The sequence below is a fragment of the Urocitellus parryii genome, chromosome 11 (genome assembly GCF_045843805.1).
Source record: "Urocitellus parryii isolate mUroPar1 chromosome 11, mUroPar1.hap1, whole genome shotgun sequence".
Lineage (NCBI taxonomy): Eukaryota > Metazoa > Chordata > Mammalia > Rodentia > Sciuridae > Urocitellus > Urocitellus parryii.
In genome coordinates, this window is record NC_135541.1 from 84,568,052 (window position 1) to 84,584,470 (window position 16,419).

Here is a 16,419-nt window from a genome sequence, read left to right on the forward strand (position 1 = left end):
GGCCATGTGATCAGGTGTGGGTGGGGTGGAAGTATTTTATTAAGTTGAAATTACTTGTGGTATCTGTCTTGAACATTTGCTATGTTATATTTTTATGACACTTTTCAGTGAATTGCTATTCATCTACATTGTCCTTATCTGACCCTCAAGTTCTGCACCCCACCTTGGTCCAATCACAATACTCTTCTCACTCTGGAGACTTGTTGTCCACTAGAATCTGAGCTCTGTGAGGGCAGAAATGTTGCCTGTGGGTTCCCATGGTTTTGTCTGCCTTGCACCTGGAGTGTAGTAGGCATTCAGTAAGTATTTGTGGATTGAATAAAAAGGATGGATGGATGTTTAAATGTCTGATTGTGGTAAGAATCATTACTTCGGTTTTAAAGATTAAAATGTTCAGTGTCAGAGAGGTTAAAGGTTTTGCCTAAAATTGTATAGCAAATATTTAGCCAGACCCATAATTTGATCCTAGGTCAGTTTGACTTCAAAGATATATTCTTTGGATGACATTATACCATGTATGAACTATTATAAGTAGTTAAAAATAGAGGGATATCTAAGGATGTCTCAGTTTTGTCAAGAAAGATCGGTGAAAGCTGGGAAGACAGAGGCATGTTTTAGCTGGGCTTTGGAGGAGGAGTAGCAGCCTGCTAGGGATCTGGTGATGAAAGCAGGAAGGGGAGGAATGGCTATTCTTTGCAGTGCGAATAGCATGAACAGAGATACAGCCTTAGCACTCTGATTAAAGTTCTTAGCTTCTGAAGACAGGTAGACCTGGGTTTAAATGATACCTCTGCTACTACCTTTGCAAGAGGAATTTGTTGATTTATTTAACTTCCATGATTATTACAAAATGGGAATTTTAATAACCAGAGGCCGATCTAGGGTTTCCTTTGTGTGCACCTTGACACTTATGCAAATTTGTAGGACCTGTTTAGCATAAAGAATACAAACTATTTATTTATTTTTGTAAACTTTATACAAACATATGACCATGTACTTTGAAAGGCGTTGGTGCCCTATGGAGTGTTAAAGCCAATGTGATAACAACAGCAATGCTAATATCTATAGAATAAAGTGGTTCCAAGGTTTGAGATTGTGTGAAGTATTTTGCACAGCACTCATTGATAGTGCTCAGTAATTGTTAGCTATTGTTGTTTCAAGAGTAATGAGTATTCCAGTGTATCTGAAGCCTGGGGTTATCTGAAGATGAGGCTGGAAAGTTAAACTGAAGCCAGACTGGGAAGTACAGTGTGAGCCGGAAGAACCTCGTAGACAGAAGTGACTTGATAGACCTGATTGGAGGAAGCTAGTTCTGTTAGGCTGTGGATGGCAGCTTTTGGTGGAATTCCCTGAAAGCAGGGAGACTAGTTTGGATCCTCTTTACTGTCTTCAACCTCTACGTCAGCTGGTGTCATTGAATAAATGCTATGCTTAGGCAATGATTATTCTGGGTTTCAGCACACATTGTAGCATTGATACCCTTAAAAATCATGTATGACCAATAGCTCTAGCATAGTTTTATTATGAACTTAAATATTTATTTTATAAATGAAAACCTAACTGCCCTAAGAAAACTTAGAATTTGTAAATATATGTAATGATTAGCTTTCCTTTAATTAGGCTCCTGTAGAAGCTGCTCTGGATTGGATATCACCTGTTCAAATCTTTTCTTGTGATTTTTAAAAAATTGTTAAGTACTAGTTATACATTAAACTTCTTTATTCAATCTCACAGCTTAATCTTCAAACACTGCCTGGAATATTTTCATGGTGAAGATTGGAGGTTGTGTCAATGATGACAGTCCTTATTTCTTAGAACAGTCCCTTTCTGCTGCTTCTTCATCCCCTTTGGTTGTTTGCATTTTTGATAATTTTCCTAACTCAGTCTCTTCTTACGTTTAATTCATATTATAAAGTTGGTGAACTTTTCTGCAAAGCGCAATATAGTAAATATTTTTGGCTTTGTGTCCCAATTGTTTAACTCAATCCATAAATGAATGTGTGGCTGTGTTCTTTAAAACTTCGTTAGCAAAAATATATGGTGGACTAAATTTGGACCGTTGGGCTACAGTTTGCTGGCCCTTGCTTTAAAGCATTGCTGATGTCCATGTTTTAGTCACCTGTTCACAGTGGCCAGGGATGACCTTATACTAGAGCAGTAGTCTTGCAGCAGAGGTTTGAGGCAACGCATCTGTCTATGCATGTGCATTTCCCTACTTGTCCCCAGACACTGTTTCCCTCATCCTCTTCCTGCATTGGTCTCACCTGCTCCTGGCCTTAGGAAGACCTTTCTTGGGAGGCCTCTGACCTCTTCACCAGTTTCTCATCTTTCATGACCTTCATTGCCTGTGTCTCCTCTGTGAAGCTCTTCCTGAAATTTAACCCACCCAATGTTTTCTTTTTTATCCTCTGTTGCTTTCCATGGTGGATATTTAATATTATTGTTATCAGTATGTAGTAGTGATATTACATACATGAACATGAATATCAATATTATTTATGTATTATCTATATACCAGATTGTCTACAAATTTTAAACCTCCTTTGTATAGACATTTCTTTAAGTTCTTTTGTATTTCATGGTTTCTGAATTAAAAACTTAACATATTTATTCAGTTCAAAGTTGAAAGGGAAATTGAAATTAAGTATCATGTACTTCCTGCTTTTCCTACACCTTCTTGTACTGTGGTTGAATTTGGCTTCTACATAGTTCCCTTTGCCAGGGTAGTAGGCATTCTTACACTCAGTTGTTTAGGGCTGTTCTTTGTGAGGACTCTGGTTGAGTTCTCTGTCTTAGATTCCACCAGTGTAGCAGCAATCTTGGTAACCTGCGAATAGGGTAATTTTTTCTGTGTTTTAACATCAGGTAGAATATAGACATATTATTAGGGAATTTTTAGTGCTTGAAATAGAACTTTGAAAAAGATGAAAATGTTGAATTCAAGCTTTGTAAAATAAACAGTTTGATGAAAATCTACCAAGGGATTGGCGTGTGCATTAAAGCACGCTTCACTGTTCTTTTGGAATAATGTCAGTGGTGACAATGATGAACTGTTATTGATTGTTTAAACATCTGTCCCCAATAAAATGCTACTGTTTGCTGGTAGCATGTAATACCATTTTCTAATTGAAACTTGATGCCTTTTCCCTCTGCCTATTTTTGGTTTTTAAAAACTGTCATCCTATCCTGATTTTAAATATGATATTTATTCATGTTTATTTATCAAATATTTGTGAATAAACAGTATTTGCTAAAATAATTTATTTTAAAGTAAAATTTATTAAATCTTTGTGAATTAATATATTTGATGTTTGAATATTCAATATTACATTTAACAGTGAGGATTAATGCTAGCTTTCTAACCTTTTGTTGTATATTTAATTTGCTGTTTTTCATCTTTTTGGTGACCTTGCCTTGGTTCTGGTTCAATTTTTCAGCTAGGGATATTAATAGAGTCAAGAACATTAGTTCAGTCTCAGTATTGTATCACATTTTTGTTCCCTTTTCAAGGGACCTGAAATTTTTACTTTATAATTAAAGCAAAAAATTATTTTGAGGTCATCATGCTTTAAATTTGCATATAAGCTCCTTATGTGCACATAGTATGTGCAGATATAACTAACTATAATTTAAGATTCCAGTGTTAAAAAATGGTTCATGTGAGTTTTCTGTATCAAATCTTTCATCTCTTTTTGTCTTTCTATTTGAAAAGACTCTTCAAAACCAAACTTGCTTTAAGTGGCAAGGTTGATCAAAAATATGTAATGGGGAAAAATTGGTTTATTGTCTCAAATGCTTTGTAGTTATTAATTGCCTTTATTATTCATCATAATTTTATACCTTCTTTCTTATGTAATATCAGTAATACTGCCCATTGTCATTTCATGATTTCTTGTTTTATGAGTAGTTTTCATTTTTCCCCTTGAAGAGCATCAGTGATAAGTGATTTTGATATTGCTTTATTTTTTGCAGCTTAGCCTGTTTGCCTCAGGGATGGAGGCTTTGTCAATGTTCTCCGTGTTCCTCTTCCTTGGACGTTATGCCATTTTAGTTGACAGATTCACCCTGGATAGGAGTTAGTTTGTTTCTCTCTGTATTTTCCTCCATCTAACTTTCTTCAATTTTTACTTTATTTTTGACTGACACATAATAATTACACATATTTATAGAGTGCAGTGTGATGTTTTGATATATGTATAATTGCATAATGATCAAATCAGGGTAATTAGCAAATCCATCACCTTAAGTGTTTGTCATTTCTCATTGGCTCTACCTGATCCTGTATGTCTTTAGTCTAGAAACAGGTCTTAGTGACCCAGGCTTCTATCTCCTGGTGGCCTGGAACCAGGCTGGCTTCTCAGGCAGGGAAACAGCTCTGCAGAGGCCCTGTCCTAGGGGCCACGGTCATGGCTTCTCTCTGCCTCCTTCCGCAGCTGGGAGGACCCAGTCCCAGCCTTGATGTCAGGCCAGGGACTTTAGGCCTATGTATCCACAGGAGTGGAACACTGCTGCCAGTTTCCAGCTCTGTAGTTGGTGGCCTGCCACTGTGTCTCAGCTTGTTTCTTGGTTACAAAGATGTCCATCTTGCTTTTGAGTCCTGCTGTGCCTTTTCTTTCTTCTTCATCTTTTAAAAACATGTAATTTAAACACAGAGGGGGAGTTTGGAGCATAACTTCCAGTTCTGTCTTGACATGAAGTAGGGCCAGGTTCTGCAGCTTGCCCTTTTAGGACCCCTCTGAGTCCTCCCAACCAGCTTTTCAAGCTCATCTCCCCTGCTCCTCAGCGTGAACCTTCTGCTTCTGCCAGGCTCCGTTTCTCATGTCCTTGACCATGTCCTGCTCTTCCTGCCTGTGTCATTTTCTTACATGCTGTGTTCCCGACCTGGCCTACCTGACTCTTTCCCTTTGCTTTCCAGACTCCTCCCCAGCAGGGGTTGACTGAAGTCTTGCCTCCTCCTCCCACAAACTCCAGCAGTCACGACTTTTTTTGAAGTTGTCCTGTCCATTTTGGTCATTTGGTTTCATCTTCCTTCTTTTGTCTTGAGCGTCACCTGTCTCATAGATGTAGGTCTTAGGCCCCTGCTGAATTGGGTAGTAACCTTGAGGCTAGAAACATCAGGTTAAATACATGACCTCATGTTTTCCTCATAGCACCTATACTGGACTCTGCTTACCTCTTGGTTGTTGATAAGTTTTTATTCCATGCTTTTGTCTTCTCTACTATTGAGTAGGTCATTTATTGCTTCCAAAAATTTGAAATTTTGTGCGTGAGTGTGCATGTGTAAGACCTTTAACCCAGGAAGGCATTTTTTTTTTTTTTTTGCAATCCCCCCTTGCACTAACATGGGAGTTCCTGTGGGTGTGCATCCATGTGCAAACAAGCACAGACCCCACGTACACATAGTGTGTGAAGGCTTTGGATTTTCCCCAACAGCTGCCTCTGCTTGGCAACACAGGCTCTCCTTGATAGTAAAGTCTGAACTGCTCAGTGGCTGAGGTGTGGGGGTAAGAACCATTGTACTTGTGTAAGCAGATGTTTCCTCCTCTTAGGGAGACTGTTATGAGCCCCTCAGCTTCCTGTTGAGGAAACCCAATGAGAAGAGAAGTCTTCATTTGAAAGTGAGCAAATAAGATTGGCCATTCCAACCTGATTCCCCTCTCTCAAGTACAAATTTCTTACTCTCTAATTCTGATCCCAAATCTTTACAGTTAAGAAATATGGGCTGTGTCCTAACTCATTAGGTCCTGGTTTCTATACCCTCCTCCCTTTTGATCACACCCTGTGCTCTGAGTCTCCTTTTCCCTCATCACTGTCAGCTGCTGCCCTTCATTCTTTCAGGGTTTTTGCATATACTTTTTAGCTACCATCCTAATGCAGGGCGACTGTAACATTTTTCTAATCATCATCATTGTTGTTTTTGTTGTCTTCATCGTCATCATCATCATCATCATTATCACCATTTATTGAGTGCTTCTGATGTGCCAGGTACCCTTTTAGGTCCTTTATATACATTATCTTATTTCTCTAACTTGAAATTTACAGATAAGGAAGTCAAAACACAAGAAGCAATAACTTGCCCAAGGCCTCATAGTGACTGTATTTTAAACTTCCTTAACTCTAGTGGTCTTTTTATTTTTATTTCTTTCTTTCTTTTAAATTCACTTGGAAATCCATTGAACAGACCTAATTGTTAGGAGCATTGCTTCTCATTTCTTTAAGCCTGCAAGATTCCTTTCCAGCATTCGCCTCCCCTCCTACCACTGCTTGGTGACCTCTCTCTGACCCCTCCTCAGTTTATTTCTTTCCTTTTGTAGGCTGCTTAGTCATTTCTGCCTCCCTTCCCCAACATTCTCAGTTCCACTTGGAACTTCTGTAGTCACTTTGTTTTTGGCCTTTAAAACTAGATCAATTTAACCATTTCTTGTTTCTGTCCCTTGTTTCTCTCTGCTGAGTACTTTTGGAGAAGATTTTGATAACTTTGCCAATTGGCTCTATTTAAAAATGTATTTCTAATTTACTTGACCTTTCAGTGCTCACAGTGAGTTTACTTAGCCCTTGTGGGTTCTCTCTCCTCTCCCTGCACTAACTATTCCAAAAGTTTTTAACTTTTTTTTTTTTTTTTTTTTTTTAACCAGTAAACCCCCCTCCTAACCTCCAAGGTCAGTCGGCCTTATCTCAAGATCATCTTGGGATCTGCTGAGAATGTAGAATTTACTGGAAGGAATTTCCTTCAACTGTTTTCTCTCTCAAAGTTTAACTGGGTGTGCTCATTTTTCTTTCCTCCCCTTTTTAAACCAAAGAGACCCTACCATGTCTCAGTGGTAGCTCCATTTACTTGTACTGTTTTTTTCAAACTCTTTCAGGAAGTTGCCTCATCTACTTCCTTCCCCTCGAATCTCTTCAGTCTCTTCCTCTCCATCTGCCTACTGGTTTCTTTACCTGTTAACATGTGCATCCACATTGGTAGGGCTGGTACAGTATAGGCATGAGTCCTCCCTCCTCCCTTTGTGATTTCTCCTTAATGGCCAAACTTGGGGAGAGAGAAGCCCATGTTGCTGCCTCTCCCATCCTGCTCTGATGGTCTGGTCTGCAGCTGGAGGTGGCCCTCCATTCTGCTGAAATTCTGCCACTTGGCTCCCTTAAGGTCAGGATCTGATGGCCTAAGTGGTCCTCATTCTTCTTAGTCTTTCTGCAGCATTTGAACAATGTTGACCACCCTTATCCTTGTGATTTTTCTTCTCCTTTGATTTTTGGAATATTATTTCCCAGTATTCCCACCCTCTCTACCCTGATTCCCCTTAGGTTGTTATGTTTCTGTCTTATCTTCCTCTGTCTGGTCCTTAGTGACTTGCCCCAAGGCATTGATCTTGGCCCTTTTCTCTCCCTGGGTAGTCTCCTCAGCATTTACTATACTCCCAGCTTCCTGTGGGCATTTCCTGGGATGGAGAAAGTACGTGTTCCTTCAGCTGCCTGCTCCTCTCTGGTTTCCTGGCTCAACGATTCCATTTTTACTCACCTAATCATGCAAGTTAGACATGTGGAATCATCTTTGACACTACTTATGTCTTTCCCTCTGCTACATCCTGTCACTAAGTCCTGTCAGTTCTCCCTCTGAAATGTCTGTTTTTTGGAAAGTCCCTCCATTCTTACCTCTGCTGCCCTAATTGAGATGAACTATTGTATAACCCTTTGCATTTTCTCTGTTTTAAGTGTCCTCACCTTTAAAGTCCCCTAGACTGCTCTGAGTATTACATTTCTAAGATACATTGCTGCTCAAATCATTCTCTTATTTGGCATCATTTCTGTGGTTCTATTCTGTCTGGATCTCTTGGCTTGCTGGTCAGGGCTCTTCTGTATCAGACCACGTCCCTCTCTCAGGCTCTGCTCCAGCAACTCTTCTCAATCCTGACTGGCATTCTGCAAGAATGCTTCAGTCTGCCCTGAGAGATCACTAGCATGTGTGGTTTCCTCTGCATTTCCCACTTTCCACTTGTTTTTGTTTGTTTGTTTGTTTGTTTCCTGGCCTGGCTCAGTAATTGCCTTTTTGATGAAGCATTAGCATCCCATCCAGGTAGAACACCTCTTGCTTCTCAACTCCCATGGGACTTTGTTCACACCCCTGTCCCTCTCATCTTATAGTCAGGTGTATAAGAGTCTCCGTCTCTCTCCTTTGCTAGTTTTAAGCTTCTCAGAAGCATCTTTGTGTCCTGAGGTTCTATAGTGTAATAGGTGCCTAATAAATACTTATTGAACTGAAAGTTGGATAATGTATCTGCATTCATGAATTGTTAAGCTAGGGTGCTTAGGAGCCCATATGTCATTATTAGCAGCCAAATCACCAACAGAAAGCAAACCCAGTGTTCAGCTTTAGCTCCAATATACTGCAATCTGGAAGTTGTCTATTATTTTTTTCTAGAAACTTGGCTTTACTAAAATAAGAGAAAATACATTTAAATCAAGTTTGCATCAATATAATTTTGGTGTTCAGATGAACTGAAAACACTCATGTAATGGTTGGCTGAGTCAAGCTGGGTGTCAACAATCTGTCATCTAACAATTGAGCTCTTTGTGATTGTTGAAAAGCATATATTAAATTCCCTCAGAAAAAGGAATCTATTAAAAACCATGTAGGAAGGTGAAGGAATATTTTATATAGCATTTTAATTAACCCAAATTGGCTTGTTAAATCTTGGAGCACCTAAAATGCTTACAGAACACTGTAGAAAAATGTACACATCTCTTTCAAAGCTGATTTTTATTACTGACCTTAGCCTTTTTTGTGTTCACATGATACCCATAAAACCTTATCCACCTATGTTTTTGTTCATTGTTTTTATATTAGCAGAAGCAAGTGCTTACAGTATGGAGAAAATATATTTGTAGACATCCATATCAATGTACACATTTTGCATGTTAAATTCTTAAGCAAAATAAAAACTGAAAACAATCTCAAAGCCATAAAGAGACCTAGGAGTGGAGGTGGTTATAGATAAATTTTCTCAGTGATGTGCTTCTTCATTAAAACTTTAAATACTGGAGCTATGTATAAAATCCTATATTGCCAAATGTATATTTTTTTTCTCTTAATTAATCTGTCACATTAAAACAGACCATTTTTGGTTGGATACTTTTTGCCTCTGTTAGGACTCACACCAGGCATAACCAGCAGACAGTTTTTTTCATCTTTTTGGGATTTGGGAAGATGGAGAAATCGTAGCAAAGAAAAAAGTCAATGTGGCAAAAGTCCATGAAAATTTTGAGACTGGATTTTGACCTAGTAGGTCTCTAACTTTCCAGACTACTGTTTCCTTTTATTCTAGGGATTTGAACAATAAGATATTGACCTTCATTCATTTGCTGCCAAGGATCTTAATCTTTCATTCCCCTTTATAATTTGCTGCATTTGATATCCCACTTACAGTTTTATTAATTAACCATGTGTATAGTTTTTATGTCTGTAATTATTAGACATTTTTCTATCATGATTAGGTAACTGGGCTGTTTAAAAAAGAAACACCTCCAGAATAGCTAAATTATTAAAGTTAATACCTACATCTGCCAAAACAGATTAGTAGTGAATTTCCAGAACAGAACAAATTGTCTTGATCTCCTTACCTAACACTTTGTTTTATGTCAAATTTTACTGCTTTCAGGGAGCAAGACTTTTTGATGTAAGTTTATATTTTGATTTAGAAATTTGAGGCTGCAAGTATAGGGCAAATTTATTCCTATTTTGGGGGTTGAATATTGTTGCATTATAGTTTTAATAGTATTTATACTATAATAATACTATATATTCATAATAAACTTGATCCTAGTATTAACTCATTATAACCTTGTTGAACTTACTGACCAAATGAGCTTGAATGTTGAGAAGTGAAGCTCTCTTTGGTTATATAAATAAATGCTAACTTACAAGTAACATTTACACTTCAGGTCTCAGTTTGTTCTCCTCCTTCATTAACATTATTTTTTTTTTGTATTTTGAATACATTAGTATTAATTCAAAAACATTGGCCAAGTAGAACTAAAACATTACTTAACCAAAATACTTACTGGATATTCTTTTTAATTTAGAGTATTCCTGAAAAGTTTTTTGGATTCAGTCGTGATGAAAATAATTTTAAAATGCATTATCTCCTTCAATGTAATTAATATTCCATTCTTCTTATAGTTTAATATTTCTTTATTCACTCAGGATTATACCCTGCTTAAGAGTCTGCTTGTCTTACCTTTTTGTCAGGGTGAGAGACAATGTTGTTGGATGGGCAGTGGAGTGATCACAGAACAAATGCTAGGAGTTGTCTTAAGGCATACACTGTGGTGGCTATGCTTTAGAGCCACAATGTTGAGGTTAAAATCTAACTCTGCCACTTCCTAACTATGTGATCTTGGGCAAAATACTTCACCACTGTTTTCTCATCTATGAAATGGGTTGTCTAGAGCATTTAATGAGTGAATATGTATGAAATGTTTAGAAGTGTGTCCAGCATATAGAAAGTACTCAATATATATCTATCTCAGAATAGTTAAACTGCCAATGAGTATATCTGATTTATTAAGAACTCAAGATAGTTTTACCTTAAAATATATTTTAATAAAATTAACTATAATAATGATACTTGCTTTTCGGATACAAATACATTTGCATTTTATCTTTTCTAGGATATTAGTACAAGTGGTTATTAATTAACCATATGTATAGTTTTTATGTCTGTAATTACTAGACATTTTTCTATCATGATTAGGTAACTGAAAAAAGAAACACCTCCAGAATAGCTAAATTTTTAAAGTTACTACCTACATCTGCCAAAACAGATTAGTAGTGAATATATTTTTTATCCAAAATGTTGGGACCAGAAGTGTTTTGGTGTTAGAGTATGTAAACAAGTCTGGATGGCGCCTGGCATTTTGCCAGAGGGAGTGGTTTGTGAAGTAACTCCAGGGAGCCATTAAGTGTGGAGATTTCTTATTGGTTGACTGCTGTATCTAGTTTATGTTAATTAAGATAAGCTGTGTGGAATGTATAAATACCTCTGTTGTCCTACAATAAATGGCTCCCACTCCTGCTGTATCAATGTACACAAGTTGTTCGTCACAAACCCCCCCCCCCCCCCCCCCCCCCCCCGCTAGTTTGCTGCAGCCAGACTGCGGCATTTTGGATTTCAGATTTCTTTGCTTTTTGGAATATTTTCATATTATGATAGACCTAAGATTAAACATGAAATTAATTTATGTTTCATATGTACTTGATAAACATAGCCTGAAGATAATTTTATGAAATATTTTCAATGTGCCTGTATGTTGACCATGACCTATCACATGAGGTCAAATGTGGAATTTCCTACTTGTGGTGCCATGTCAGCACTCAAATATTTTAGATTTTGGAGCATTTTAGATTTCAGACTTTTGGATTAGGGATGCCCAATTTGTAATGTTTTGGTACAGGGACACTTGGAGAGCATTTTTATATTTAGTAATCCCATGCAAAGGAAGCATGGAATTATGCTTTTGTTTTAGATAGATAGATAGATAGATAGATATTGGGTCAATTGAGGGACTAAGATGGCTTATCCATCTGTGGTCTGTCTTCTTTGCTAAGACTTCAAGTGGAGAGTACTGGTGTTTTCCTCAAATTTTTATTGGTTGTGGCTGAGTACATACTGACCCGTGACACAGTCCCTTGTCTGAGCATGTAGCACTTAAAATCTGAGTGCTCTGGGCCTCCCACACTGCCGCTCCCCAGGGAAAAGGCTTTGAAGGATTACTTGTGATTTGTTAAAAATGAGTAGATCTTGTACACTCTTAACAGTTCTCTTCGTCTCTTAGTTCATTTCCATTACGATTTTTATTGTAGGTTAGATGAAAAGGAAGTTAATTTATAAATACTGAAGTCAGAATAATTTTCTAAACATTTTATTGATCTTTTATTTCTTTTAACTTTCATTATAGCACATTAAAAAATCATGGTGTATAATTTGTTTTGAGAACTTTGGTATTACATTTTCATCCCTCGCTGCCCAGTATATATAATTGTTGAATGAACTGGCATCTCAGAAGGCCCATTCTTTGGCCAAATTGTCTTCATTTGTTTGCAGAGGCCTGCTGTGCCGTTTCAGCCATTCGAGAGAGCAAATTGGATGTGTGAAAAAGGAAGCAGTAGGAACAGTGCTGAACTGTTTTTGAGGCTGAATCAAACACCATCTAAAGTCTATGAGCTTTGCTAAGTAAAGCAAAGGCTTTGGCCAGAAGACTAATGAATATATAATTTATATGAGTAACAGAAACCCTTAAGGTATTCTAGATGTTTTATGCTTTCCAGATCAGTGAGTGCCATGATTCATAAAGTAAATAAACATAAGTGCACACACCCTTATTCACTCCCTATACCCTGATGAACATAAGTGCCCTAGAGGAAAGTTCGTTTTGATAAAGGTCACTTGTCTAGTGTCTATTTGCTGTATCTTTATTCATTGGGAATTGATGGAGCTTTAGAGGTGCTTATAAATACAGTATTGTTCTAAATTTATAAGCAATTTGAGTTTTCTAATTCTATTAGTGATAGCATATACAAATGTTGTAATTGGAACAAAAGCAAAAGTTACGTATGCCCAAGGAAGCCCTGCGTGCACGTGTTAAATTCTTGTAGCTGGGGAGATTCACCTGGCTCTGCCTCTGGTTACTTGTCAGAAATGAGAAGAAACTAGGGAAAAGCAGCAAGAAAAATCACAGATCATTTTAAAGCTGAAATGCTAATATGGTAACTGGTATCCTGTAAGTTAAAAGTATGTCTGCTTCAAGGTGTTTGATAAACTTTACTGAATTTTCTCAGGTGCCTAGCTTTTTTATTCCCTCTGGGGACTCAGATATATTTATATTATAGTGCCCTTGTTCCTGATTGCCTCACTCCTGTTCTGAAGCCTTAGCATAAACCACGTCTGATATCAAGAAAGTCAATTTACCCAAACTTTCCCCTTCTTCCTAGCAGCTGTTGACATTTTCTTCCTTAACACCTGTAGCCTGGGGAACCACCCCTCCTTCCCTTTCCACCCCGTACTAACCCTTTCTGGTGCACAATGCTCATTTTACACTGTGTACATTACTATTTGCTGTTGACATCTCTGTCTTTTCATTTCATCTCTATTATGACAATGTGGTCTTTTACTCTTTGAGATTAGGGACTGTAACCTCTTTGGCTCACTGTGTTAATCAGTATTTAATAAATCTCTATTGGTAGGATATAAAAATCACTGGAACTTTGAAGCTGAACAAAGGAAGTTTGAATCCATTTATGCATTTGGAAAATGGATAGATTCTTTTTTGCTGACACCTATAACATCACCAAAATGGCCCAGTTTCAAATTGATAAGATCCTTTAATTAAATGCTGCAAATCAATTTAGTAAACTATTTCTGGGTGAGAGAAAGAAGGTATTTGGGAGAAAATCAAGATTAGAAGATTGTGCAAAAAAGTTTGCTATTGTTTATATTGATTTATGTCAGTATATTTTTGCTGCTCAAAATAACTATTTGGAAAACTTTCCTCATCTCTCTTTATCTTTACTGGTTTATATCTATTATCCATGCTTTCTAATTACATATTCCACCCATGTTGTTTTTACATGTTGGTATCTAATATGATATGAGAGTAACTTGTTTGTTTACATGAACTTTGCCTGCTGTTTGTTAAATTATGACTTCGATGCTCATCTGCATGTGTGCCTTTAGGTCTTAAGATCAGATTTCAAAGCTGGGAGTACTTTGTATCTCTAGAAAGGATTTGTAAGATATTTATTAAATCCAGACCTTCTTTAAGGAATTTATTTAAATGGCTGCTAATTATATACATTGATATAAATAATAAAAAAGCATATATCTTCTCAAGGTTTATTCTAATCATCTTCAATAAGTTATATATATATATATATATATCATTTAATATTTTTTGTATCAGTATTTTGCACAGAAGTCTAAGAACTAAATTTAGGCAACCTTTTCATTTTCAGTTAATATGTAATTTTAATCACTATTAATAAATTAGAAAGCCTTTTTTAAAAAGTTTTCTTGCAATCATTTTACATAGCTGAATATCTCATTCTTACTTAGTATTTAAATGCTTTATTTCCCATCTCTATTTTTTCTCAGTTTGTTTCATTTATCTTTTATATAATAGACCCAAACTGCCCTGTGTTGAAGGAGGAAGCTGCCTGATTTGCAGGCAGTTTAAATGTGATGAAAGTTAACCTCAGCTTATGTCTCTCCCTGCACAGTCCCTTCAGTCTGAATATGTTCATTACTAAGGCCTTGCCGCTCGGTGGAAGCTGTTCCTTCTTAGACATCTGGACAAGCCATGCGGAGGAGGGCACCAGCTTGCTGGAAGGATTTCTCTGCCTTCTTACCTTAAATTAGAGAGAGCACTAAGATAACACCTTCAAGAGACTTGAAACCAGACAGCTGGTTAATGACTACTGTAAATGCACTGAAACTATGTTTATGGAAATTTCAACACTTTTTAATGACAGTTTTAATGTTGAATTTGGTATTTTGAAAGTTATTTTTAATGTATTTCAGTAATACGTTTGTTATTACATTTACATGTACAGTGTTACATTATGTATGTATTGTGAACTTCAAAAGACTATTTTGATAAATTTATAAATATATGAAATTTATGTAAAAACTAGACTATATTTTGATTTAGATTTTCCTGTTGTTTGCTACCAAAAATTTGTATTTTAAACTTATTTAGTTTTAGTATGGCCTTTGTCTTTAATGATTCCTCTTTATTAAGAAAAAGAAAGGGAGAAAGTTTTTAGGAAGTGGTTTTTATGTTCCCACTGTGAATATGACAGATCAGTGTATTCTTTGGGGATGTCAGTCTAATTTAAAGAGTTCCTCCAAGTTTACTTCTACCAAGAGTAGACTTGTTTGATATGGTTTATTTAGGACAAAACCCTTCTCCTTCATTTTTGTTTCTTGAACCATTGAAATTAGCTTTGTATCCTTGGAAACTTAAAAAAAAAAAAAAACTTACATCCAGTTGAAGATTTTAGAGTCTCCTGGTTGTTTCTCCTAAAAGCCTGCTTTTTCTCTATGAAATGACTGAACATTCCAATTGCTTTTCTTTTTTTTTTCTCCTCTCAAAAGAGTGCTTTAAAAAAAATGCCTTAAACCATTTATTTTGCCTCTGTTTTCTCTTTTGTACATATGCAGAAGAAGGATACATATTTTAAAATCCACATCTAAGGTCTCTGATCGCTCTGCCTCTTATCATACAATGATGATTTTAACGACCGACCGAAAAGCACTTCAAAAGAGTTATTAACTCGATTAGAATATTCTGCTTTTGGTACGAGGTGGTTGTTGCCTTGTAAATCACATGTGGTCTGACACCAGTTTAAATTAATGAGGGAAAACCTGAAAAAGATGCTGCTAAGTAGTTCTTTATATCCGGGAGTTAATTTTTAAACGAACAGAGTACAACTCCCTGACACACACGCAGGAGTATCTGGAACTAAGATGAAAATGAAAGGACCCTCTTTTGGGTACTCATAGCCCTTTCATGTGAGTCTAATCTTTTATTTAGGTCTCCAGAATCCTGTTGGCTTCATTTCCAGGGAGCTGGAGGGCTTTACATCTGGTTCTCTTCTGGCTGCTTAAGAATGGACTCATGCCCACCCTGCAAGTGCTGGGTCAGGGGATTCATGTGTAGGGCTTGACTCTGAGCAGTTGAGTTATTTATAATGTATTTATTAGGAAGGGGTACCTTGAGACTATTATTATGTGCTTCAGCAAGACATCTTGTTCATGTTTTATGCTTTTAAAGAGACGTTTGAATGAATGTTTGACTCAGGTTTGTTAACATAACCTTCAATAACTACAGTACCAAAAAGTTGCGCTCAATTGATGAAAAAAAAAAAAGAATTGTATGTTTTAGGAGTCAAAACTTAAAACAAGTGGAAATCAATGGTATATATTTTTTTCTAAAGCTGAAAAAGTATTTTATTAAGAGTTATTGTAAAAAAGATTGATTACTTATATAGGAAGATGATTGTATTTTTTCAAATGATCATTGAAAAGTAATTCAGATGATGTTTGTGAAGTGTAGGGGAAAGGGAACTGTATTGATGTTTTTAGTTCTGTGAACACTAATTTGTGTGCAGCTATTAAAATGATTGTAAAGTTGACCACTGTAAAATTTCCATAATTATGTGTGTACATAAATTATATGTATTTACATGTGTATGTCTTAAAATTATTTGTACACATGTGCTTACATAGATACACCAAGAAGGGGATGTATATAATATAGAAAGTATATAGCAAAGTAATTCTACTCCAGTAATAAAAATTGTTTGACATGTATTTTGTTATGAATAGTTTATCTTCCAAAGTATATTTTGTTCTATTTTAAAGTATA

At 36.4% G+C, this 16,419-nt stretch overlaps 1 protein-coding gene across 1 annotated transcript in view; it reads left to right on the top strand.

The window, feature by feature from the left end:
• The window catches only part of Cdc14a (cell division cycle 14A), a 161,029-nt gene extending 145,096 nt beyond the window's left edge, over positions 1-15,933 (top strand). The window contains exon 17 of the mRNA XM_026379405.2: positions 14,270-15,933. Within this exon, the coding sequence (XP_026235190.1) occupies positions 14,270-14,299 (30 nt within the window). The 3' untranslated portion in view covers positions 14,300-15,933. The remainder of the gene's footprint in view (positions 1-14,269) is intronic.
• The last annotated feature ends 486 nt before the right edge of the window (positions 15,934-16,419 follow it).